This window comes from Leucopleurus acutus (genome assembly GCF_964270905.1).
Source record: "Leucopleurus acutus genome assembly, chromosome: 14".
Taxonomy (NCBI): Eukaryota; Metazoa; Chordata; class Mammalia; order Artiodactyla; family Delphinidae; genus Leucopleurus; species Leucopleurus acutus.
In genome coordinates this window covers 3,074,086-3,100,756 of record NC_139156.1, presented here as the reverse complement: position 1 = coordinate 3,100,756, position 26,671 = coordinate 3,074,086, and the positions used below count along the sequence as shown (strand labels likewise).

General features: G+C 50.1%; 1 protein-coding gene across 1 annotated transcript in view; it reads left to right on the top strand.

Annotated features, from left to right (window-relative positions):
- The window catches only part of MGMT (O-6-methylguanine-DNA methyltransferase), a gene marked incomplete at its 3' end in the record, with an annotated part of 283,790 nt that overhangs the window by 218,475 nt on the left and 38,644 nt on the right, over nucleotides 1-26,671 (top strand). The window contains exon 3 of the mRNA XM_082854858.1: nucleotides 21,107-21,267. Within this exon, the coding sequence (XP_082710984.1) occupies nucleotides 21,107-21,267 (161 nt within the window). The remainder of the gene's footprint in view (nucleotides 1-21,106; nucleotides 21,268-26,671) is intronic.

Below are 26,671 nucleotides of genomic sequence, written 5' to 3'. Positions count from 1 at the left end.
GCTCCTGTAATTGCTGTGGAAAAGGAAAATCCTCCAGAGCTTTTACATCTAATCATTTATTTATAAATCTGTAGATGGCAGTCGGCAGAATACGCGTCGGGGGTCAACTTTGTGCTCAAAACAGTTGCCTGATGTTTACATTTCACAGTGTATTTTTTTAACAATACCTCCACCCCCATGATCACAAAAGGACCCCGCTTGCTGGTAGCTGCTCTGCGCCTTGTCCCATGGCCCAGCCACTTCATTACAGATGCCTCGGCAGAGGCCGTCCCCTCAGTATTAGCTGAGATGTGCGTGTTTTTCCATCTCATTAATTCAGTCTACATACAATTAATTTTTGCCTATTAATAAACCCCTTGGTTTTAGTGACAGCTATCTAAACCACTTCACCTAGTGTGGAAGAGAAAAGTGTGCTTGCCAATTTCTGCCCCTCCTCTGCATTTTGATTGTTGTATTTGTGGGTTGAAGGGTGTTGGTGCATAAATCAGCCACTGCAAGAAAGCGTAAACGGCCGAAGATTCTGGCTTTGGGCCGGCTGATGGGGAAATTTGAAATATTCATTAGCTCCACTTGTACTGGGGATAGATAGAGATATAGGGGAGCCATCCTAGCTTATTGGGGTCCCAGGCCACGGGGAAATTTGTTGGAGCCTGTATGTGAGATAGGTCGACTTTCTTTTTCTACAAATCTAAATCCTCACCTGATTTGGACACCTCTCAGAGGACATCTGTGTGTTCTCGAATTTCGTAATTTCTTTTTTTTTTTTTTTAACATCTTTATTGGAGTATAATTGCTTTACAATGGTATGTTAGTTTCAGCTTCACAACAAAATGAATCAGTTATATATATATACATATATTCCCATATCTCTTCCCGCTTGCGTCTCCCTCCCTCCCACCCTCCCTATCCCACCCCTCCAGGCGGTCACAATTTCTTTTTAAAAACGTAAATCTGTGAATGCAAACAGGTGGTTGTACATGTGACAACTGTTCCCGATGATCATATTCAAAGGGCAAAGGAAGATACCAAAACTCAGAACAGAGCCTTGAAACTGAAAGGAAGGACCACCTCTTTGGGGGACTTCAGTGGGAAAGTGGGGCTCTGCTCTCTTGTCCCCCTTCGTCAGGGACAGGTCTCTTCCACAAGTTAACTTTCCTCAGTTCAGCACCACCGGCAAGGAGGAAATGCACAGTCCTGTACAGGTGTTAGGAATGTTAGATTTCTGGCACGGATTTGGAAAAAGCGCAGTTACCCGATGTGGAGCTGCTGGAGTGCCTGGATTCTTTCTAAGGGCTTTGCATTGTGGGTAAGAAGCTAGAGTACCGTGGCAGGCCTGAGTAGCTGATGAAATTGTCCATGGGAAAAGCTTAGAGTGCCTGTCCTGGTAAATCCGTAAGAGTGACATTGCATGGCTGTTTCCAGATCATTCTGTGAGAGTTTTAGCCAGCGTGTTGGTCAGCTAAATTCGATGCGCGTGATTGATTGAAAGTCAGATAAACGATTCAATTTGCTGATCTTCAAACATGCCAAATGTATTAAATTTATCAGTTGTAATGGTTAACAAGTATATTTAATAGGGATGTGTAATGGCTTCAATGAGACTGTTGAGTTTTGTTACTGAAGATCGAAGACAGAATCTTGTTGGAAGCTTCCTGACCAGCCATGGGCAGCCTTGCCAAGTCCCAGCAGCTGGCGAGAGCCCCCAGAAGGGCCAGTCCTGCCCTGCACGCCTTGGGTGGCACCTGCTGACAGCTCCCCGTGCTCTTAGGACAAAGACGACACTTGTTCCTCAAGGCCTGCCGGCCGCACTCTCCCTCTCTCCTCCTGGATTGCGACCCCAGGGCCTCGGTGGTGGGGGCTGGTCTTCCTATGCGGGCTCCTCCCCCGGGGCCCTTTCCCCGTTAAGCCGGTTGTGCTTTCCATGACTAAGCGGTTCAACACAGGGCTTCGTTAAACAGCTTGCACAGGGAGTGAATAGGCGTATGCTAGGTGTTTTCAGAACACCTAGTGCTTGGAGCTCATTCAGAGCAGGTCACATAAATAGCACCTAATCATTACGGGAAGTCTAATGAGGAAACCATTAGTTAGTCCGCTTTTGAGACGAGCAGGTGAACCTCACAGGAAGTGAAATATCTTCCATTTTTGTGATGAATTGTCTGCATGTGCAGATCTGTGTTTCTAAGTAATTGAATAAGAAGTGTTTTTAATTCTATTTTTATTTATGAAGTACAGTATTTAATTATTCCCTAGATTTCCAGATTGGCCAATAAACCTTTTCTTCCCCCTCGCCCTTGATTATTCTTAAGTTTAAGACAGTGCACAGTGGCAGATGTGCTCAGCAACCATCCGTCATCTAGTTGATGCCACTTTTTAATGTCAGTTATGAAGACAATTACTCCTCTGGCTTCAGAAGTTTATTTAAGTCTCTGAGAAGATTGGTGGCTCTTCAGACTTCATGTCTGAAGCAGTAGAAACAGACAGACGTCAGGAGGCACTGGTGTCTGCTGGGTAAGGGAGCCCATGCCATTCTTCTAAAAGTAGAAGTGTTTGCTGCCGTTAATAAATAGAGTCAGGGAAAAAAAACAACAGCAGCAACACAGGGATCTCTAACTCAGAATCGGCTTCCAAGGTACCGTGAAGATGGACCTGGAGGTTGATTCCACATGAGTAAGAAAGACGACAGTAGGCTTTGTCTTTGATACCAAGTTGAGGGGCTCTCCCCATCCTGGGTGTTGGTTTCTCTCTGCCAGGTCCTGTGAGATACCCTGAGCCAGTGATCTTCCAGGAACCCCCAGAAATGGGTTTGAAGGGTGTGATGACGGGGGACCCAGGAAGAAGTGAGGAAGAGGCTCCAGGCGGATGCTGGGGTCTCCTGTGCACCCGATGTGGGCGGAGCCGGGGGCATTTCTCTGAGGATCTGCCTCCTGAGAAGGAAGGCGTGGCTAAATGTGGACCTGCCCAGGGCATGCAGCTTCCTCCCCTCCTTGCTTGGCTGGTAGAGGAAGTTGTGGGCTGCCCGAAGGTTGGGCTGTATTTTCCTCATCTTTCCATCCCCTTTTCCACTGGTACACTGAGCAGCAGCAGATACAGTACGTACTCGACACCTTGACGCCTGTTTATGCACTGAAAATAGTGACACCATTGCCCTTGAGAGCAAATGAGGAAGAGAACCGTTGACTTGGAAGAGGGAGGGTTTGTTCAAACATCAGCCTCAAGGAGCATCCCTCATTTCCTCAAAGCTGGGGAGTGCACCGGTCATGTGTTAACGTGGTTTTGCCGGGGGGGGGGGTTGTTTTTTGGGGTTTTGGAGGGTTTTTTTTGCTTTTTCAGAAGAAGCATGTTTCTTTTTGATCCTTTGTTTCTTAATATCTTCAACAGAGTCACCCGTTTCTAGTGTATGTATTTTATTTCATTTTTTTCCCCATGAAATATTTCAGTGAAAATGGCAAGCCAGATAGTTTGCAGTTTTTCGAAGCCTAGAAGTTGAGCTCTAGACCCAACTGCTGCTAGAGTTTCTGGTTTGTTTCTTGGAAACTGGAGTTAGTTTTCCAATCACATGCATACTGATTGGCAGGAAGATGTTCAGTCCTAATGTACGAGGAGTGAGGGGGACATGGGGACCAAGAAGAGGACAGCTGCTCAAGAGTGAATATTTATCTTCAGTTCTGACTTAAGTCTTTAAATGTTTAAAGAGGAAAGCAGAATGGTGGAGCAGGTCTGTTGATTAACACAAGCATACGCCCCACGCCCCCTTTTCTGTGCTCTTTTTGTCTGTTTTGCTGGGTGGTTAGGCCAGCTCTTCTGAAGACATTGTGCACCCAGGCAGAGGGCCATTTCTCTGGGAAGAGCTGGGGAGACTCTTAGCTGAGCCCTGATCACACCCGATCAGCCCAGCCGAGAGTCGACAAGCGTGCTCTCAGCCGCCTTGTGCTGTGTGCACAACTTCAGATCCTTGGCTTCCAGTGATTTCTGTGCTGGACCAGCAATGCCCAGAAGAGAAGAGGTGATGATAGGTCAGACAAATCTGAAACAGCATAATATTTGATTGGTCATACAGAGTATGTAGATGTAGGAGTACTAAAAGTGAGTCCCTCTGAAAGTAGTGAACTCGTCCAGATAGGTCTTAAATCCATGAAAGTCTGTTGAATCTTGGGCTCCGGGTGGAACCAAAAGCTGAAAAACATGAAATTCCCCTTCTGGGCCTTGGATCTGGTTCAGAAAACTGTTTCTTAGATTTTCAAGTTTTGATCAAAACAAAGACATGCAGTAGCAGCACAGTTTAAAACTTTGCAAGTTTGTATCGTGTATTTGCATGTGTCTTAACCAGTTTGGCTTAAGAAGTTCAGTTATTATGCCTTCTAGAGAATGCATGATAAAGTTGATGGAAAACACAAAAAAATCTTCGCAGGAGTACAATAAGGCAATAGAATGTATCAAAAGTAGTTATATTTACTCTGAAAGTAAATCCTGAATCACTTTCCAGTGCGTTCAGGACCACCTCTGTGCCCTGACTTCCCCTTATCTAGAAACTTTCCCTTACTCATTAACAGTTCACCAAACGTTATGAGTGTTTCACAAAAGGCACTGAAGTCACAGGTGCTGTGAGTGATACAAAGATGTCCGAACGTGTGGCTGTGTCTGTGGAAGTCATCAGACCTAACAGTCCCCGTAGACCTAACAGCTTGAGAAGCCAGGCGCCCAGTGTGCAAAGGTGGAGGGTGGTCTGAGAGGGGCTTGTGGACACAGGAGAGCCAGAGCGGCCCCTGCCCGCAGGAACTGTTCCCTGGGCCGAGGTCAGCTCCAGGCGCAGGGCCTGGAGGGGGAAGGCCCAGCGCAGAACGGGAAGGGCAGCGGCCAGATTGGCTGGAGCTCAGGGCCCCCCCCCCAGGGGAGGACCTGAGTCGGCCGGGCTGTGAGGGCTCTGACCAGCACCAGATGCGCGGTTGGGATCTGATTGTGTTTGCGTGGTGAGGAGCCCGGAAAGACCGTGAGCGGGATGGCGATGAGCACCAGGCAGGGTTGGGGAAGGTTTGTCAGACTTCGGCGGGTTCTCTGGATGGGAGCTGAGTGTGGAGAAGCCAGTTCAGAGGCTGCGGTCATTGTCCAGGATGCGGCGGGAGCTGAGTGTAGCGGTGACAGGAGGGAGGGGAGACAAGAGCCGTGTGTCCAGGGGTTTCCGACCTGGTGGCAGTAGGAAAGTCAGAAGGTGTTACGGGCTGAGGGAGGATGCCGCGAGAGGAGGGCCCGGGCGAGGGGACAGCGCTGAGAGGGACGCGCGGACCTCGGGCGCCAAGGCCGGAGCGCCCCAGGGAGGGTGCTGGCTCTGGGCGCTGATCGTGGGAGAGCGCAGTGGCCTCGGAGGGGGCAGTGTCCACGGCTGCGGTTTTCAGGTGAGATCGTGGAGGAGCGAGCAGGGAAGTGTGAGAACCAAAGGGAGGCGGGTGACCACCCACAGGGGGCTCGGGGAGCTCTCCTCCAGGGGAGGCCCCCCCAGGAGCGTCGGGTCAGGAGCTGGTGCGCACCGGGAGAGAGGGCGGGGCCTGTGCTTCTCCCAGTTTGTGGAAAGACTTCCCCCGAGGACGTGTTTGTTCGTGTGCCACTGTGATTGAAGGCGCTGCACCAGGCTTGGGAGGCCAGCGTTGAGGTCAGGTCAGGGCTTTGGGTTTTAGTCCCGCTCTGCCGCTCCTCAGCCCTGTGGCTGGGATGGTGTTAATCCTTTCAGCATTGGTTTCCGCATCAGTAAAACCAGAATCCAGATCTCACCTCGTATATTGTGATGAGGGTGAAACGGGGTTAGTGCAGGCAGAGCGCCGAGCACGAGGCCCAGGATGCAGCCAGCGCTCAGCAGACATCAGCCGCGGTGTCAGGAACCTCTGCGTCCCCACCCAGACCAGCACCTCAGAGATCCCCACGGGCCAACTCGTTGGATGCAGAGTTCACAGAGGGGACCCCGCTTAGCTAGGGGTTGAATTAGGGTTTGAAGAGGGATTTGGGCCTGGAGGCAGTACAGGTGGGAGGAGCAGTGTGGCGAGGTAGGGATCCACCTGGAGAGACGGAGCAAAGGCACGGCAGCCCCGCTCGACGCGTGTAGGCCAGGGTCCGCCGGCACCTTGTGTGCAGGGCCTGGCGGTTTGCATCTTCGGCCACGCGGTCCGACTGCCTCTGCCACAGCTCTGCCCTTGTGCAGGTGGAGAAATGGGCCTGGCTGGGCTCCGATACAGCCTCCCTGACTGGAGTAGCCGTGCGAGCCGTGCCGACCATGGGGATCTTGAAAATTCTACATGGGGCCAGATGTGAGCACAGTGATGGCTCCAAGTGCTGGGTGACTGCTGGCAAGGAGATGCTGTGGACAGCAGCTGCTATGCCGGCCCAGCACGAACGTGGGGTTGAGGGCCGAGCTGAGGGCCTTGCGGTGGACGGACCCGTGGCGTTACATTCTGAGCGTGAAAATGTCCAGGAGCGGCTAAACCGTGATGTTAGTTCACGTGTAAATGGAGATGGCCCCTCCTGGGAGAACGTTGGGGATCCCAGATTTCCTTGTTGCCGTTGGCCCGTTGTTCCCAGTATGGCAGTGATGCAGCGCCCCAGTAGGTTATCTGGAGTGAACCGGCTCTGGCAAAGCGGGCAGGAGTTAGTTTCACCCAGTCTTCACTACACAGAAATAAATAAAGGTAATCGCAAGGCAGCATCCACATGCCAGTGAAAACCAGAGGAGTTTCCTGCAACATTAGTTTCTGATAGGTTATTTTTGTACCTGCACCTCTCCGCTGGTCTCCTGGCAGACTTGGGCGGAGAAGGGAGGATGGGGGCAAACACAGCAGCCCTGGTCTCGACCTTGCTTCTCGGGGGGGGGGGGGGGGGGTGCTCCGCTTCCAGGGAATGTGTGAGTTCATGAGATGTTTACATTTATGCTTTCATTGCAGTTAAAATCTTTACAAATAAACATCTTACTATTTATAAAGGTAAAATGCTGCTTCTGTAGTATTTCACAATTGAAAGACATTTTCACGTAACAAGACTTTCTTTTTCTAAGTTAACTGTTTCGCAAACTACAGTTCTCTTGAGCATCTGAGACTCCTTTTTAAAGGGGCTCAAAATTACTCAAGCCTGAGACATATCGAAGCCAAAGAGAATTAAAGTTGGACTGGGGCACTAGGGCCTTTGGGGGCAACGTTCTCACCAGAGCCACCGTAAGCGGTGAGGGAGGCCCGGGCCAGGGAGAGGACTGAGGACTTGGGAGAAGAGAAGAGAGAGTCCAGAGCAGGGACGGTTCCTTGTGGTCCTGGTTGGCACAAGGACGTGGCCCAGGGCCCACAGTCTGACCTTGGGAACGGGGTGGTCCCAAGTGGGGCGCAGAGAGGACATGCTGGGGGGCGGGGAGCATGGGACCTGCAGACTTCCGCCTGAACCATCTCGTCTCTTTCTCCCCCCTCCCCCACCCCGCTCAAGCTCGAGGTGATGGCCGCAGGCTTGGCACTCTCGGAGGTGCTGTCGGCTGGCTGTGGGGTGTGCACACAGGGCCTCCCCTTGTCCTGGCTGTCAGAGAACACCTGTACATAAATGCTGCCTGTTTTTTGCTGCAAACCCTGTGACACCCCCTCCCTCTTCCCCTGGGAGGGCTGTGAACCGGGTCCAGGCACAGAGCTCATGGTCCACAGACCCGCCTGCCTGCAAGTGTGACAGCCCCCAGAGGCCTGTATTGATTTTTAAGAGGAGGAAAAAGGCAAATGAAATTGGACTCTCCAACCTGCTTTGAGCAGAAATTGGTGCTTCCTAAAGGGAGTGTTAACTGGCTGGCTCTGCGGCTGAAGTGTCTCCTACCCGTCCTTCCTCCTCACTCTCCGCCGGGCTTCTGCTCGTTCTTTTCAGGCCTCGCCCCGCCCCAGTTACACTACTTCCTGCCCTTGAACGTAATTGGGTTCTTTGCTGGTAGACCTGTGATTGGAAGACCTCAGGGTGTTGCTAAACTCAGTTTGAGCACCCTGGAAGGAAGACAAAAGATGCTGGGAGAGGCGCCAGCTCGAGGAAGAAAGGGCGGCGGGAGGTGGCATCTGTGCGCCGTGTTCAGAATGACACCATCCTTCAAGTGGACAATCCCGGCTTCCAGTGCCAGCGACGATACTTGTTGAGGAAGCGCAAATGTCTTCTACTTCTTGTCATCTATCTTGCAAATATTAGTATTCTGGAAGAAGGATTTATTTTAATAATGTGACTTTTAGTTTTTTTCTGTAGTTAATGTTGTTTTATTACTCTGCATCCTTGCCAGGAAGCTCATTTTAAGAGTTTCAATTCAAAATTAAATATGATCTCAGAGTTTTAAAATACAATTACATTAACTGTCCATTTAATAGTTGCTTAAGATTTTTTTGGCCACTAATGTATAGTCAGTATGCTTGTCTGATATTAAATACGGTGTTTCCAGCTGTACTCACCAGCTAACGTGCTCCAGCTGCAACAATAAACAGGCGAAGCAAAGGCCTTCTGAGAAAGGGGCTACAGAAAGTTGCTCCCAGATGAAACTGCAGTATTGTCTTATCTCATAAGCTATGCTGTTCTTTTAAAACTTCACTGTGTTTGATAATAGGGAACTATCTATTATTTATTTAGAACTGTACAAACCAGTGTACTCGACAGGTAATTTAGTGGCAGGATTATTTATTAATAAGCCCAGTACTCAAGTTAATGGGACTAAACCCCATGGAGGTCAGTCGCCCTGTAATACATGCCTCTTGGAAAGAAAAGAGGAGTGTCTTCAGGACATTCAGTTATTATTTTAGCATTTAAATTAAGACATATTCCCTTACTGAGATGAAAAACCTTTTCTTTTTTCTGAACCGCATCATGACAAAGTAGACTTGAAGCTGTGTGGAGAGACCAGTTTTCGAAACCACATTGGGATGGGCAGTACGTTTTTAGCCCTGTTACTACCAAAGGTGTTTATCTCCTGTGTGGGCTCACGGGAGGAGGGAAGCCATTCCCTCACAGAGATAACGAATCAAAAACTGCTTGCGCACATGAAAGGATGCTCAACATCACTAATCGTCAGAGAAAATGCAAATCAAAACCACCGTGAGGTACCACCTCACACCAGTCAGAATGGCCATCATCAAAAAATCTACAAACAATAAATGCTGGAGAGGGTGTGGAGAAAAGGGAACCCTCTTGCACTGTTGGTGGGAATGTAAATTGATACAGCCACTATGGAGAACAGTATGGAGGTTCCCTAAAAAACTAAAAATAGGGGCTTCCCTGGTGGCGCAGTGGTTGAGAGTCTGCCTGCCGATGCAGGGGACACGGGTTCGTGCCCCAGTCCGGGAAGATCCCACACGCCACGGAGCGGCTGGGCCCGTGAGCCATGGCCGCTGAGCCTGCGCGTCCGGAGCCTGTGCTCCGCAACGGGAGAGGCCACAACAGTGAGAGGCCTGCATACTGCAAAAAAAAAAAAAAAAAAAAAACCTAAAAATAGAACTACCATACGACCCAGCAGTCCCACTACTGGGCATATACCCTGAGAAAATCATAATTCAAAAAGACACATGCACCCCAATGTTCATTGCAGCACTATTTACAATAGCCAGGACATGGAAGCAACCTCAGTGTCCATCGACAGATGAATGGATAAAGAAGATGTGGCGCATATATACAATGGAATATTACTCAGCCATAAAAAGAAACAAAATTGAGTTATTTATAGTGCGGTGGATGGACCTAGAGTCTGTCTTAAAGAGTGAAGTAAGTCAGAAAGAGAAAAACAAATACCGCATGCTATCAGATATATATGGAATCTAAAAAAAAAAAAAAAAAGAAGAAGTGGTTCTGAAGAACCTAGGGGCAGAACAGGAATAAAGACGCAGATGTAGAGAATAGACTTGAGGACACAGGGAGGGGGAAGGGTAAGCTGGGACGAAGTGAGAGAGAGGCATGGACATATATATATACTACCAAACGTAAGGTAGATAGCTAGTGGGAAGCAGCGGCATAGCACAGGGAGATCAGCTCGGTGCTTTGTGACCATCTAGAGAGGTGGGATAGGGAGGGTGGGAGGGAGGCTCAAGAGGGAGGGGATATGGGGATATATGTATACGTATAGCTGATTCAGTTCGTTATAAAGCAGAAACTAACACAACAGTGTAAAGCAATTATACTCCAATAAAGACATTAAAAAAAAAAACTGCTTGCGGTGGGAGACGGCAGGATGGTGAGTGAGGGACTCAGAGCAGCGGCTGCACGGCCCCGGCCCGGCCCGGCCCCCTTCCCCGTCACGCGCTCTGCCTCTGAGACTCTGCCCCTCGGCCCAGCGCACATCCGAGAACTCCCAGTGGGCCTGGGATGGGCACGCACGTTCCTGCTTCCTGCTCCTGGTCGGACGGTTTTCCTCCACCACGAACAGGAAGGCAGAGCCTGCGGGAACGGCTGCTGGGCCCTCTGTGTGCCGCGCGGCGGGTTGGTGGCGTCTCCCCGCCTCCTCGTGGAAACCTGGGAAACCTAAAGGAGGAGCAAGGGTGCAGCGAGGTCAGCTTTGGCACCGTGTGTGGAAGGGGCGGGGCGGGGGCCGGCGGGCGCCGGGGCTCAGCAGGCTGACGTGTGGTCATGGAATGAAGCGAAGGCTCAAGTATTGGCTGTTTAGATTCGTTTTTCTTTGGTTTCATCTCAGTATGCGGTTGATTGGCTCATATCTGGACTGGAAATGGAAGAGCCATTCAGTTTTATGTCTTCAAATCTGAAACACTTCCAGGTTTTGACTGTGGAGTCCTGTCAGACTGAGCAAAATCCGATGTGAGGCCTGTTCCCTGGGCTTTAACGGACTCTGTTACTCTGCAGTCTGCTACACAATCTGAAAAGGCAGAGAAGTGTGACTCGCACTGTTTGGAAAACCTTTGTGAGCTCCCCCCGCCTCCCCGCCCAAGGGAATGGTTTTCAGCAAATCCCTTGGAAAAGTGGAATCTGAAAGGCAGGTGTTCTTGCGCGCACGTGCTGTGGTGGCGCCACCGCATCTTGTTTACAGTCCACTCAGGAGGCAGGTACTGCGCACCAAGGAGGCGCCAGCTAGGCCTCCGGGGCTCGAGGCAGAGCTGGGACCAGCTCCGTGACAGCGCAGGGCCTTCATTCCGACATGCGCAGCAGCCTTGGAGGAGAGCTCGTCCGATGTCTCCGTGCAGCCCAGGCCCGCTCCTGCCTTAGCACAGGGTCTGCCTTGCTGGTTTGCCAGACCACCTGGGACGCTGCCTTGATCACACTGGGCCTTGCTTCTGGATAATGAGGATGGGGGGTGATGGGCTGGAAACGTTCTAAGACTTAGGCCTCTTACCTGTGTAAAGGAACACTGTGTGTTGTGTGGACTGGTCATTGAGGCATTTGAACAGCAGCACGGCCTTGCTTTAAGGATGAGGAGCAGTAATGCCAGTGGCCACTGTCTGAGAGCCTGAGACCCTGCTGTGTGGGCACCTAGTGTCTCTTCTTGGAAGCTTCTAGAATATAACAGAACCAGATTCAACGCTCAGATCCCCATTGTCTTTGAATGATAGGGCAGTGGGCCTAGATGGTAATCCTGGGGATCAGGGAGAAGTTAACAGAAGTTACCTAAGAATAAAAGAATAAATCCAAATGCTATCTAGTGCATATGCTATCAGGAATAGAGCATGTGAACGTATGGGCTTGTCATGATTAGAGGGACCGTTTGTTTCCATTTCAGAGGGATGAGCAAGGGTACTTGGATTTCATGGAGATGGTCCAGGTTAAGTCTTTGGAATCAAACAGACTTTAATTCAAATCCTGGTTCCGTCCCATATGCATTGATTAGTTGTTACTACATAACCTCTGGGCCTCAGTTTCCTCTTCTAGAACATAGAGATAATAATGCCTCCTCAGGGGTCCTTGGGAGAAATAAACATAGAACAGTCTTTAATTCTATGCGTGGCACATGGTAGGCAGTCAGTAAATAGCAGCTACGAAACTTTATACAAGGGTTTACCTTGGGTCACTTCCATACCGTTGGTCCTCAACTCAGTGGCTCCATCCTTTGCAAAGTGCCATGTTGTATAATGAAGGTGTGATGTTGAGCAACAACTGTGGCTGACCTCAGCTGTGTTATTGAGAGAGAGAGTCAGGATATGAAACTGCATGATAGAAGACCAGTCATCTTTTACCCATCTGACTACGCGCCCTGAGAGTTCCCATCCTCGTGCTATTTACTTTTTCTCTTAACACTGGTTGTAGAGAGCAGAGGCCCTCTGACTGATATTTCAGTTTGTCTGCGTCCCTAAAATCCTATGCCCCAGAGCGGGCCCTGTTCTTCTCTTTCCTTGGGCGTCCGTGCATGACTTTGCTGGCAGGAGCACCCTGTAGCACGTAATGACCTTCCGCGCTGTCGTCCTCTCCTGGGGCACAGGCATTGGTTTCCTCATCTTGGCCAGTGACCCCTCTCTGCCTCTCCCAAGCCCACAGTGGCACACGGCCTACGCAGAGCAGAGCAAGGCCACACAGAGTCTTTGAGGGCATCAGAAGGGCAGCTGTGGAGGAGGGTGTACAGGTTGGCCTGGCAGAGCGAGACCTGACTGTAGAGGACGCTCGCAACAGGTGGCCACAGCTCGGGGCCACACACATTGATTGCAGTGTTAGCTTGAAAGACGCTCTCGGTTGACCAGATGCCCCACCTGAAATCTGCATCCAAAGATGGGACATTTGTAATTCTTATTCGTGGACTGATTTCTTCTGTGTTCTTCTTTTCTGGGAGAAGGGAGCAGAATGGTTGAATAATGCGAAGTTACCTACCCCCAGAATCCTTTGGGAAGAAGTACTCTTGAGGGAGTATCAAGAATTTGATGAGACTGATGGAATGACTCTTTAAACATTTCATGTTTCTACAGATATTTTTCAACAAATGGACTAAATTCTTGACAGAATTGTAATAAATCTGCTTATGAGCAGCAATATGGTTACGGTTTTCTCTTCCATTTTTATGTTAGCTATTATTTCTTTTTAAAACTATTTCATGGCCAACATGTAAGCGTTTTACTTGTTAGAAGCTAAGTTAAGCTGGGAAAGAGGAATATACCTCTCATATGTGTGTGAAATGTTAAAAAAGCTTCTTTGTTCACTGCTTCAGTGGTGAAAGTAAATGCAACATAGACATAAGGCTATTTGAACTCTTTATTTGCCACATTTACAATATTAATAACAGCATTTCTAGAAGTTGTCACATCAACTAAAAGATCTTCATTCCAGGCTGTCTTTTGGGGCCAAATTGAGACTGGATGCATGCATTTAATAAATTGTAGTCTCAAGTAGTCATTTTTGTAAATAATTAGTTTCAGTGAAAGAATAAGTTAGCATATTGTATGCATCTAATGTTGCAAATGTACATACAGCAAACTTTGCTATTAATCAACAGTCAAGCGCGGCAAGTGGGGTCTCATACATAATGAATTGTGCTTAAACCTCATGGGGTTCTTGATAGAAAAATAAAAGAAAACACAAGTGTAGTAAGCTTTTGAATAAAATTTAACTCGATTGCTCTGCATCTTGTAATTGTTTTGGAATCATTAGGGACCTGATAATTCATCTATAGTTTTGGGTTGTTTTTATCTTCATCTGTCAAATAGTAGAGATTTTTAATGATATGTTAAAGTGTTGATAAAATACAGTTTTCCTTTTAACAACTTGAACATTTAGGAGAGAAAGTAGATAGGCTTTTGTAAGGCATTCTTGTCTGCCAAGTATACTGTTTAAATTGTCTCTTAAAAATGTGTTTTATTTTTGCTGATGTATTTTAAAGAAGCAGTTATTTTAAAATAGGAACAAACATACGGTTCTTATGACATGTACCTTATATGGGGAGGAGTTGAAAATTTACATACAGTTTTCTCTGTGTTCTTCGTGGGTGTTTATTTTTTGTTGTTTTTTTGTGTTTTTTTTTTTTTTTTTTTGCGGTACGCGGGCCTCTCACTGTTGTGGCCTCTCCCGTTGCGGAGCACAGGCTCCGGACACGCAGGCTCAGCAGCCATGGCTCACGGGCCAAGCCGCTCCGCGGCATGTGGGATCCTCCCAGACCGGGGCACGAACCCGCGTCCCCTGCATCGGCAGGCGGACTCTCAACCGCTGTGCCACCAGGGAAGCCCTTGGTGGGTGTTTTGAAATACCACAGCGAATTCCTCTGTAGTCTTGCTTGGGTTCTGACATTAATTTGAGCCCCAGATTTTGAGGGCTTAGGATGCCCATTAAAAGCTGATACCCAGTTTAAACAACGTACCTATGGCCACCCTGACAGTGAGTAAACTAGGGCCCAGTTAAACTTTAAACTGCCTCTTCCTCCTCCTCTCATCGCCCTTGGGACGCGAGCCGCTGGTGGCCTGTGATAGGATCATAACTGTGGAGTTCGCTTGCAGGGGAGGGTGTGATTGTGGGGCGGAAGGCATAAAGGCAGGGAGCAGGGTTTATGTTCCTCTTGCTACGAACCACACAGTAAAACCTCACTAAGGGTTTGCTCAGCTGACCCTCGGAACTGCAGCTCACCCTCCTGTTGACTTCCCTGGAAGCTGGGAGTGTGCCACCTTCGGCCTGTACTCCCTTTTGCGTGTTCCTTTTGTACAGAAACATCTTTGAAAACAGACACTAAAACCAAACACATGAAAGTCAGTTAATAAACTCGTGTTACAAGTAGTAGGAGCTCTTGTCTCAGAGAATTAAAATCTACATATTATGTCTGTCGTTTTTATACAAACTCAGGTATGTTGCTGATACTTCATGCATGTTTATTAGTGTTTTCCCCTTTTTTCACAGTTGAGCACATGTTGCTCTTAGGATCGTGCGGGAAATCAGTACGCTAATGCATGAATCGCTTAGAACAGCACCTGATAAATAGCAAACACTGCTGCCTGCGTTGTCATCAGCAGCAGGGGGGCTCCAGTTGTGTCCATAGATGAACCTCCACTGTCGCGCCTTCTCTTTTTCACCTGTGACTTAGTTGCATCATTTGAGATCTGTGTTTCTTACTGCTGACGTCAGCACTTTCTCCTTTTTCTACTCTGTGTCCTAATATAACTCTAGAATGTTCAACTGCACAAACTCTGTCACACCCGTGTGGTGTTATTGCCCAAACAGCTGCTGGCCACCAGGCAGTGTCACGGAACCATCACTTTCATTGTTCGTTCATCAGATGGCAGTGGCGTGTGAAAGTCCCAGTTGGGCCGGGAAGGGCTCCTTCAGCACAACCATCAGGAGGGTGATGGATAACTGTCTGTTTTACCTTCACCTTGGACTATAAACCCCAAGTTGATACTCTGTTTTACCTTCACCAGTTGGACTATAAACCCCAAGTCGATACTCTTGCCAATAAGCCAGGTACTTAAAGGATCCTCAGTAAATGCTTGAATGGAATCAAACCACTAAATTTGGTTGGATATAGAGTTTAAAGCCTTTATTCAGCCTTCTCATTTAAAAAAAGAAAGGACTTTATTGAAAGCAGGTAGCATGATTTATTTGTCTTCAGTCCTACCACTGGAAGAAAAGCATCTGAGCTTTAGCAAGAAGGTATAATTAAATGTGGGACAAATCCATCAGACGCAAACGCGAGAGACTCCACCAGCCTCCGCTAACTTGGGCATAATTGTGTGTTTACCAGGGCTGTCTAGCAAGAGCGTCCACATGATGTTTATAACATCACCTCAACTGCAGTTTTAAATTTCTGCCGTGAATGTGCACCTTCCTGAGCCTGTGAGGTGTGACACCCCACTCTGGAGTTCCGGGGGCCCTTGCCCTCCGCACCGAGTCCTGGAAGCCCGAGGAGACGAGGCTTCTCATCCTCGGGGTCTGAGCTGCTGTGCGCGGCCAAGGCTCTGGTCACTTCTTCACGCTTAGATTGTATTGGAGAGTCCGTGTGCTTCCTTGTGGACCAATCTCCCAGCCTTGCTAAAGGACGACACCTGGGTCACCCTGCCAGGTTCCAGAGCAACTCAGAAGAATATGAGTCTTGGCAACCCTTTCCTAGGTGACCCTCTGGCATCACCAGTTAACGTTCCCCAACCATAAGGCTGCTTCATCCCATGAAGAGAGAGATGCTGGAAAGCTACTGGGGCCACACAAAGAGGCTGGAAGGCACAGCCGTCCCAGCGTGCGGCATGTTACACAGTCTACCCGCTGGGTGTAACGAGTGGTGCCCGCCAGTTAGGAGGAACTCGGAACTTTGGGCCTGTTTTCTTACATCAAATGGGATTTAAGACCAAGTACATGACATCTTTATGATTTTATGATCATTTTAGTGATTCTTTGCTGCCAGTGAAGTCTTGGGGCACCCCAAAATCCACACCCCCAAACCTCCTGCCCAGCTGGGTGGGTTAAAGTGTTGAGCACGTTTGTCGCGTGGGACAGACCGGAGGGCACAGAGCTGGGGACGCCCCTCCCACTTTCCGGGCAGCCTGCCAGGCGCGCAGCCATTCTCCGTGAGGGGTTAGACCTTGAGCAGCACTTTCTGATGGCTTCAGCCAGCCTGGCATCCTCTGCCCGCCGCGGCAACTCACCTGCTGCCCCGCAGGTTCCTGGTGCTGCAGCACCTGAGCAGGCAGCCCTGCCCTCGCTAGCCCGGGCCAGCGCTCAGCCTCCCGGGGTGCAGCACACCCTGCGGGAGGCCGGCAGAGCCAGGCAGGGCTTCCCGTGCGCGTGACCTTTGTCCTCAGGGCCGTTTCATTTAAGTTTGGCTCGGTCACCTTCTAATCCTCCGCTTCCCCAGGTGTGATGCTGTCACTCTTCCTTGTCGTTCTCCTCCACGCCAGGGTCTTGAGGTGCAAGCCTCGTGCGGGTGGGATGGACAGTCTTCCTTTGATACCTTCTGTGCTCATGTATCTAATGCTGTGAAGTCGTGGTTTCTCCTGAGAAATCTAGGTAAGGCATCACTGCCTGCTTTATTAAAAACACTTCAGGGACTTCCCAGGTGGCGCAGTGGTTAAGAAACCTGCCTGCCAATGCAGGGGACACGGGTTCAAGCCCTGGTCCGAGAAGATCCCACATGCCGCAGAGCAACTAAGCCCATGAGCCACAACTACTGAGCCTGCGCTCTAGAGCCCACGAGCCATGACTACTGAGCCCGTGTGCCGCAACTCCTGAGCCCGTGCTCCACAGCAGGAGAAGCCACGGCAATGAGAAGCCTGCACACCGCAACAAAGAGTAGCCCCCGCTCGCCGCAACTAGAGAAAGTCCACGCGCAGCAACGAAGACCCAACACAGCGAAAAATAAATAAATTCTAAAACAACGACAACAACAACCAGAAAAAAACCACTTCAGAAGTTTGTTCTGGAGCATGTCACCTGCTTTTCTGTGTCCTGATTTGGAATGATGGACAGATTTATGTCAAAACAAATCTGAAATGCAATTCAACGCCAGAACGTTCTTTCTCCAAGCCCAGGGGGATGGGTCTGGCTGTTTCTCAGGGGTCACGACTCCAGGAGAGCTTCACACAGGGCTCTCCGACACACTGAGGTTCGGGGAGCATCCCCAAAGGTGGTACACTGTTGTCCTTTTTGGTCCTACGGGGTCCTTGGGGTTGCCGACAGTTGCATATTTCTTGAAGAAACCCTTAAACCAAACCATACATGACTTTGTTTGCTGTATAAACGTACCCATGCTCTCCATTGCTATGTTAAAAAGCTCAACAAAGCCAAATTCATTCTCCAGCCACTAGCCAGCCCTCTTGTGCCAAGTTTAAAAAGAAAAAGAAGTGAAAGGGCTTCAGTGTCACAATATTGGCCTGAGGATTACTCTTTTTTTTTTTAAGATATTTTTGATGTGGACCATTTTTAGAGTCTTTATTGAATTTGTTATGACACTGCCTCCGTTTTATGTTTTGGTTTTTTGGCGGTGAGGCATGTGGGATCTTAGCTTCCCTACCAAGGATTGAACCCGCACCCCCTGCACTGGAAGGCGAAGTCTTAACCACTGGACCGCCAGGAAAGTCCCAGGATTACTTTTATTGAGGACATCCTGGGAGGTCTCGGGGGGATGGCCCCTGATGTCGCCTCTGCACTGGCCCTGCGGATGTCGGGACGGTTGTCTCTCATCTCCATCTGCCGCGCCGGCTCTCTGGCTGCTCTCCTGGGGGCCGGGCTCCCACTCAGTGGTGCTTTCTGGAAGCAGTGGCCACAGGCCTGTGCATTTAGTGTTAGGTGAGTTGCTAGGCTCCCAGGAAGACGTGAATGTGGGATTTAAATGAGTGTGGGCCACGGAGCCCATAATTATCGGGGTTTCAGGGTTCGTCGGTAGGAAACCTGGAGAAACTCCTCCATAATAAGAGTGGCCGTTAGTGATGCTGTGATACTGTCACACCACAGCTCTTTCAGGGACGAGCAGAGCGAGGCTGGAGGAGAGGGCAGGGCAGAGAATAAATTTCATTTTATTGTAGAAATGGAAATTTGTGTCATGGCTTTAAAAATCTGGTTTTATGTGTGTGTTTAATGCCATTCATTTTAAATATAGTATCATAAATCCTTGCTTCAGAATCAAAGCTGTTTAATTACATTTCACCCATGAATAGTTATCTAATGCCAATAGAGAAAGAGTTAAAACGGAGAACTACAGAGTAAATCAGAGGTTGAGATCTTTAGCACAGGCATAAAAAATCAATTTAAGATGAATTTTACTACTATAAAAATTCTTCAAGTATCCTTTTAAGAGTGGGAAATGCTGGGAAACACAGCTCACGTTTCAGTTCCCTAGCAACCCAGAGGAAACGGCTACCAGCGTGGGCAGCGCCCGGGATGCCCACAGCTCCGTGGCCTTTGTTAGATACCCCTGAGTGAACCAGGGCATCTGAGTAAGAGGTTGTGACTCCCCAAGCAAGCAGGTTACTGGTGGGTACAGAGCCCCCTGCCTCCCAGGTTAAGATGCCTGCCTGTCTCCTGGACTGTATGCCCCCCACCCAGGGAGCCCCGTTTGCAGGGTGTGATGGCCGAGAAGACCCCTCAAGCCCTGGAGTCTTACTGAGTAAGTAGGGAACAGAGCAAGAGAGTCACTGGGAACTTCTCTCTGACATGGAAAAATATTTAAGCCAAGCATGGGGTAGAAGTCCCCCACCTTTCCGTGGGCAGACGTCCTAATGGGGAGAGCAATCAGGGCAATGAGAAGATAGTTTCCATCCCCAGAAGTCTCTCCAACATGCCGTTCTGCCACCTGTTCCACTAGACACCGCTTTCTGCCTGTGAACTGAGCCCCCATCCTTCAGGGTCTCCTGTTGACCAGACCCTGAAAGGGCCCTGTCAGTTCAGGGCCAACCGAGGGCCCTGTGCATGGGGATTCCCTCTCCCAGCAACCACTAGACGCTGGCAACTTGGAGAAGGCCTGGGCCTGCCCAGTGCAGCTGTGTTGCTGGCAGGATCGCCCAACTGGCCAGCTCTACAGAGCCGGGGTCTCAGGGGTCCCCCTCTCTCCCTGGTCATCTTGAAGGGCTCATTTCTTCTTTTCCATTCATTCCCTGGTTCCTTCCTTAAGGCCATTCACATGCTTAGAAAGCCTTCCCTGACCCACCTCTCATTCCATTGTGGAAGAGAGTGGATCCCATCCATGGAGGCTTATTTCTGGAAAGATCCAAGACCTCTGGAGACTCTTAGACCTACAGAACACCGTGACTCAGAGACTGAGACCCCAGCACAGGGTTGTTTATGAGACGCTGCTTAAAGGTCTTCAGCTGCTCCCCGCTGCTTGCAGGATAAAGTGCACACATTTCTGAATCTGTAAGGCCCTGCACACGCTGCTGTGTGTCTCCTCGCAGGTGAGGCCAGGCCTGTGTTCCCCGGGCGCTTCAGCCACATCCATCCTACCTGTGCTGGGCCGCGTTGCCAAGCGGCTGTGACCTCGCATATTCAGTCGGGCCCTCGTAAGGGTGGTGAGTGTACACTGAAGGAGGCAGCCTGTCGGTTGAGGCCTGCATGACCGCCCTCGGGATGCTGGGGGGAGGCTTTTCCCACCTTCCCCCAAAAGCCTCAAGCTGCAGCCTCTGAGAAGGAGACTAGAGAAAGCCTGCCCGGCAGGCTGGAAAGTGCAGGGAAGCCTGCCATCTGCCCAGGGCCTGGGAGGTCAGGAAGGAATGGCATCTGAAGAAATCCGACCTGGTGCCAGTGCTTTCGTGGGTGTGTCATTCTCAGAAATTAAAAGAAAAGCTGGATCCATCATAAAACTGGGGCTCAGAAGTAGCAAAAGTGAACCCTCTCTAGAGGGACGTTTTCTCAGTCCAGCGGAGCACATTCCCTGAAAATCGGCCCCTGCTGAAGGTGAGAAGTCACCTCCTTGAGGGGAGCCACAGATCCCCAAACAGAAGGATTAGCACCCCGAGTAGAAGAAACAGTGAGGCCATCCGAAGTGAGTCTAAGATATGTTGGTTTAAACTGGAGCTAAAAGGGAGCACAGTGACCACAGTGAATGAATGAGGAGACTCAGAAGAGAACCAAATAGAAGTCCCGGGCACGAAAGTCCCAGCAACCGAAATGAGCCTCGCAGAGTGACCAGCGCGCAGAGTAGACTCTCTGAAGCCTGAGACCCAGTGTGAACTCGGAGGGGGTCCCCCAGAAGCCAGCTCAAAGCCACAGAGCACATGGAACCGTGCTGGTCTGTCGCTGAAATGTGGTGGGAGGGGTGGGTGCCTGCAGGCTGATTACTTTGATGGTATCGAGATTGCTGGAAAATATTTTTTAAGATGAGTACTTGGTGATTCTGCAGATCAAAACTGATGCAGGTGATAGTCTTAGGAAGGGGCAGGCACACCCCCCTGGAGTTGCTTCTGTGCTTGTCATCCTCGTGCTCTCACATCCCTGCTCTGCAGGCTGACTGCAGACAGTCAGCCCCAAACAGAAGAGCTCAGGTACCGGGCGTCCTTCCTGGGCACTGCCCCTTTCCAGAGATCGTGTCCTCACAGCTGGAGGTGGAAGCGCGGGTGGGATGACCCGGGCCGCGGCCTCCGTCCTCCTGCCGGCACCTTTCCGCTGTCCTGGCGCAGGCGAGACGTGCATACCTGCAAGGCAGCTACGGGCTGACCCACTTAGATGCAGTGGGCGTGTTCTGTTTGCTTCTTAGTCACGTGGACACTGGGTCTAGAGGCTGAATCGGCTCCTGTTATCTCTTTTGCAGCCCCGTGGAGGCCCCCGCTCCTCCTGAGCGGCTCGGAGGTCCAGAGGAAGTGACGGAGCCCCTGGCGCAGTGTGCGGCTTGGCTGGGTGCCTATTTCCATGAGCCCGCGGTCCTCGAGGAGCGCCCCGTGCCTGCTCTTCACCATCCCATTTTCCAGAAAGGTCAGTACCTCGGCCGCCTCGCAGTGTTTGGTTCAGGGGGGCTGACCTGTTGACTGTCACTGACCTCCCAGCTCAGGTTACTGACTACACTGACGTGGCGTTTTCACATCGTCTGAACAGAGGCGGCGTGTGGCCACACTGGTTGGATAGGAGTGCGCAGTCTCCACCCGTTCCAAGTGGTTGTGTTAGTTTTGGCACGTGGTCACGTAATTCTTGGCAAAGGCAATAAAAATGATCCATGTAGATGGATTCCTGACTCTCGCTGGCTGAAAGGTTTAAATAGGAACACATCTGAATGGCAGTAAGTTTTTCAATAAGCTTATTGTTAACTTCATCTGCTTGCCAACAGCACAGAAAACGAGGCTCATACGTGGACAATTGGCCACTTCCATACACTCAGTCAGTGACACTTAACGTTGGAGTGGGTAGCGGCAGTGTGTCTTCTTGAATAAGTTTTCGGGTTAACCCCTCAAATTTACCGTAGTTCAATAATTGTATTCTTGGGCTTCCCTGGTGGCACAGTGGTTGAGAGTCCGCCTGCCGATGCAGGGGACACGGGTTCATGCCCCGGTCCGGGAAGATCCCACATGCCGCGGAGCGGCTGGGCCCGTGAGCCATGGCCGCTGAGCCTGCGCGTCCGGAGGCTGTGCTCCGCAACGGGAGAGGCCACAACAGTGAGAGGCCCGCGTACCACAAAATAATAATAATAATAATAATTGTATTCTCAAGGGATGACTTATTGTAGGATGAACTTATTGTCTACATGCGGTGTGCCGACGGAACATAGAGTCTGCGAAAACCTAAAAACGCTTTCCCAGACGTTTCTTTGTAAGCTTTTGTTCGCAGCTTCATTATGGCAACTAGAGTCATTCTAGACACATACCAGGGGTTTATTTCGCATACTGATTTTTTCATGGTCATCTTAGTATTAATGAGTGTATCCTTACATATAGATATATACGTATAGATGCATACACTTCAGGGAAAAAAATTACCCTGAGATTTTAGATGAGGTAAATTTAAAGCCATCTTGAATTTCAAAATGGAATTCGCTCAATAAGTTTAATGGTTCTAATTGCTGCTGTGGCTTTCAGCAAAAATAAACTTGAAGGTGGAGCAGGTTCAGGGGAAGCAGGTAGAAAAGTTCAAGCCAGTTGAGCTGATACCTGAGTTGACTAACAAGGTCCGATGAGTGACCAGGTAGGTAGGACCCTGGACGTTTTTGCTCGTAATGAACTGAAGCTGAGCTGGGTACTACGTCAGCCCCCTTGCATCACGTCGGGCTGTCTCCAGACGGTGTCTTCCATTGGGAGCCCCAGAACGTCTAAAAGGGCGTCTCTAGGACAGGGCGTGAGAGCTGGAGTGGGCCTTTGCCCCACGCCCTACTCACGTCCAGAGACCCTCCGTTGTTGCTCCCGAGAATGGGGCCCTCGCGGGCCGAGGTGGTGCTGTGGCCGCGTCGTCCCCCTGCCCAGCACTGACCGCCTGCTCGGAACCAGCACCTCAGGTCACCGGGCTGAGTCGAGGGTGTGGGTGACCCTCCTCGTGTGCCCCTCCCCCTTGCCAGGCACAGGATGGGGGTCCTGCTGTGGGTTTGTTTTTACAGTAGGGGCTTGGGAACCTTGGAACAGTGAACTCTTCGATCTCCTGTTGCCATTTGGGGGTTACTGCCCTGGCAGGAGCAGGAGAGAACTGGCCGAGCGGCTCTCCTTCTCTTTACATGTATCACCTAAGTGAGCTGAAATTTAAGGGTTAGAAAATTTCAGAGCAGAGAAATTACGAAACCAGGTCAGGAAGGATCTGTATGATCTAACGAGGGGGTCAGCAGGGGGTGAGCTTATAAAATCCTGAAGTCCTGTCCTCAGTGCTTGAAGAGAGTTGGGACCACTCTCACCCTGCCGCCCCCTGCCTTCCCGGCTCTGGGCCCGAGCTTGGCCATCTCCTCTGCCAGCTGGTCATGGTCATGGTCATGGTCATGGTCATGGTCATGGTCATGGTCATGGTCATGGTCAGTCTGGGCAACCAGGACAAGCTGCAGGTAGGCATTGGGGAAGGATGAAGTCCGTCCAGTCACCCAGTAGCCCATCCCCTGTTGGACAAGCCCTGCAGAGCTGGTGGACACTCACTACTGGGGCCCGGTCCCCTCCAGCTGGGTTTTGGGGTGAGGGCAGCCTCTCGTACCGCCCTGGTGGCAGGAGGTCCCCCAGGCTAGGCCCCCCTGCTGACAGTTAGTGGTCGCTGTAGGGCCAGGATTTCCCACACAGCAGCATGTGTCAGCCAGGTGTTTCTAATTTAGCTCAGTCACACCTCCCAGGCAGGGACCAGGTGTGGGGATTTTGCATTTTAAGAAGGGAGGTGGTGGATGGTTGTAATATGATTGCTAACACGGAGTTAATTGGCACTAACCCCCAGATGTGGTGACACCCCTTTCTGTCCAGCGGTGGTTGGCTTTGCTCTCTTTCTCTGTGTCCCTTAGCCAGTGAAATTGTGGTGAGCGGAAAAGGCCCACACAAGGAAGGTGCCCTGGCAGCCCCAGAGCTTCTAGAAGCTGTGAAGCAACGCAAGAAAAGAAACATTTGCAAATGGGGAGGAATGGGTGCGTTTATCGTGGAATAAATGCTTCCTTGACAAATGCTATTTTCTGTGCATCTCAGATTTTGAACACGTTTAACATCCTTTTGGGTGTCATTTTTCATCATATTCCTCTGAGATTTAGAGCAGACCTCCCTGTTTCAACTTGGTTAGAAGCGTAGTGATAACTGAGCTCCTCCTTGAGTTCAGCACTTCCGCAGGTAACTCCCAGAGCCTGGCCTGGAAGGTCCTGGCCTCTGCTCCGGCTGCGCTGTCTGTTCCACTGCCCCGGGCCTGGCCTGGCCTGCTGCTGCCCAGAGGCCCCTCTGCTCGGGCAGGACCGCTCATCTCTCAGGCTCCTTCCTCCAGATCAGTGTGGTGTTCTCCACCTAGTTGTTCTGTTAGGCTGGTCACAAAGCGGTGCTGAGTTGAACCATATGGAATTGCCATTTTGTAGGTTAAAACGTCAAATATTGGAAATTTCACATCATTCAACTTCTTACCTTGGAGGATTTCTGAAGTCTAAGTAGGAACAAGTTAATTATCTAGGTATTTCTGGCAAGAAACCGTTGAGCTGTCCTCCTGACCAGAAGCCTGGAGGCCTAGTGGCTGCCTTTTTCCTGGGCCGCAGCAGGTGGGGTTTCTCTGTGGGAAGGAGAGGCCGCAGTTACCGGGGGTGAGGTTCGTGGTGCTGTTGAAGAAATGAAAGTGAAGCGTGAGTGTGAATGAGAAGCGTTCTGATTCCTTGTGGGATTGTTGTTTTCGTCGTTTAATTTCAAAAACAAATTAACGTTTTGTTTTCTGAGTTTTGTGAAGGGAGTTTGTGTGTTGCTCAGGAGCTAGCCGTCTTGTAATGCAGTGAAGCATTTAGGGAGGTCGGGTCCGCCCCATAATATAACCTCTTAAAAAGGTCCGATTTGCTTATTTGGAATTCATTTTTCTCCAAGAAATAGTTGTTTAACGAAGCCATTATTCCTGAAATAAATCTTACTCTTTCTTTCATAATAAAATATCATTTAAACTTACTTTCTGTGGATACTCCCTCACTTCTTTATATTTACTTATAAAAAATTTAACTTCTTTGTATAATATGCGTCTTAACGCTTGTAGCCTTAGAGATTGATCGCAAAAGCAGTTGGAGTGACTAACGAAGCGCTGTACCAAGAGCAGTATTTCACACTGAGTTCAACAAGAGCAGGCCTGCGAAAGGCTGAGATCTGCTTTCAGACCCAGAATGTGTGTGCACACACTTCCTTCCCTCTGCCCCTGAAGACCCTCCTGGGCAGGCGTGGCCAGGCGATGGGCGGCAGGCCTGCCAGGCGTGCGGCTTTATGCTTTTCCTGCCAGCCTGGAGTGCCCTCGCTGGGCAAGTGCCTGGCCTGTGCCGAGGACACCACAGGAGGCCGTCCCCGGGGCACGTGTGGAGGCCCTTGACTGTCCTCCCTGTGCGGTCTCACACATGACGGTTTTCAACAGATGAGTTCTGAGTTTTCTTTTCAAAGTGACTGCAATGTTCCCTTTTAAATGAAATATTTAACACTTTAATAATTCCTTCGTCACAGCTATTAGCTTGTAGCTATGAAATCCAGCTGCATGACAGTAGTAAAACCTGCATTTTTTTAAAACCTGCTGGCTAGAGGGAAGTTTCTTTGCAACTTCTATTTCAGAGACTCTGTAAGGAGTCTTGTAATTCTGTACCCCCGTCAAACCCTCTTTCAAAAGGGCCTCTAGAAAACCGTACCAGTCAGTTAGGGGAAAGGCCCTTTCAGGGCGCATGAATTAATTTCCCCACTGTGTCCTAAATGTGGGGTCCCTCTGAGCCCCCTTCATTCAGTGCCCTGGAGGCCTGCTTCGGTGAGCATGTCGCCTTACACGCCATAAAGCCAGCCCAGTCCGCCTCCGGAGGTGTCGCCGCGGAGAGGAGAGCTTCTCCTCTCAGGCTCCCTTCTGGGTCCGCAGCAGGAGGCAGCTTTGTGCTTTCAGGCAGTTTGTACTGGTATTTTTCCTGAATTTAAAAAAAAGGAATTACAATTTGAAGAGAAAATAGCTAAAGTGGGAGATGCTTTACAGGTTCTGGTTGATAGCCATCGCTGTTCTCCTGTTCTTTAAATGAGGGCTTCTAAAAATGGTTGACCTTGCTGAGATATTACCTGGCGGGGCTGGAAGGTTTATAAACCTTCCGGTGCCCGTTTACTGATTAGAACAAGCTAAGGCTTGCACTTAAATTAAGTGGGAAGGAAACAGCTGGTGAGAACGGACTTCTTTCAACCCTAGCGCTGCTGAGCTGCTTTTCAGGGCTAATAGACGTGGAGATCTGGGTCTGTGGCCTTCTAAGGCTGAGGCTGGGAAAGGTGAAATGAAAAGACCAGATCAAAAGCCTGAGAGCGGGTGGCAGGCCACGGAGCCCAAGGTGCCAGGAAGGTGGTCGGAGGTCTCCAATCGATACAGGAGGCCACCGCCAGGAGCGGCCCATCACCTCTTTCACAGAGAGTAAAATCCAGTGTGTTTTTGTGGTTTAGAACCATGAGAGAAAAGAGATAAGTGGGAATGTTTATGAACAAAAGCAAGGCAGGACTTGGTGAGAGCAAAGGATCCGCGGGGTGTAGCGCGAGTCCTGGGGGCGACAGAGGTGGGGTTAAGCTGCCTTCCTCGTCGGGATGTGCGTTTGTTTGCTCCTGACCCTTCAGGGCTTCGCTAACCCGTCTCCAAGAATCCCTCCCCGCTAGGACCAGGAGGCCAGTCCCACGCCGTCGTTCGTCCCTTTGCGGAGCCGCTCAGGAGAGCCCTGCTTTTCTCCAGGCGGCCCCTCCGTCTGGCTCTCACGGGAGCCAAC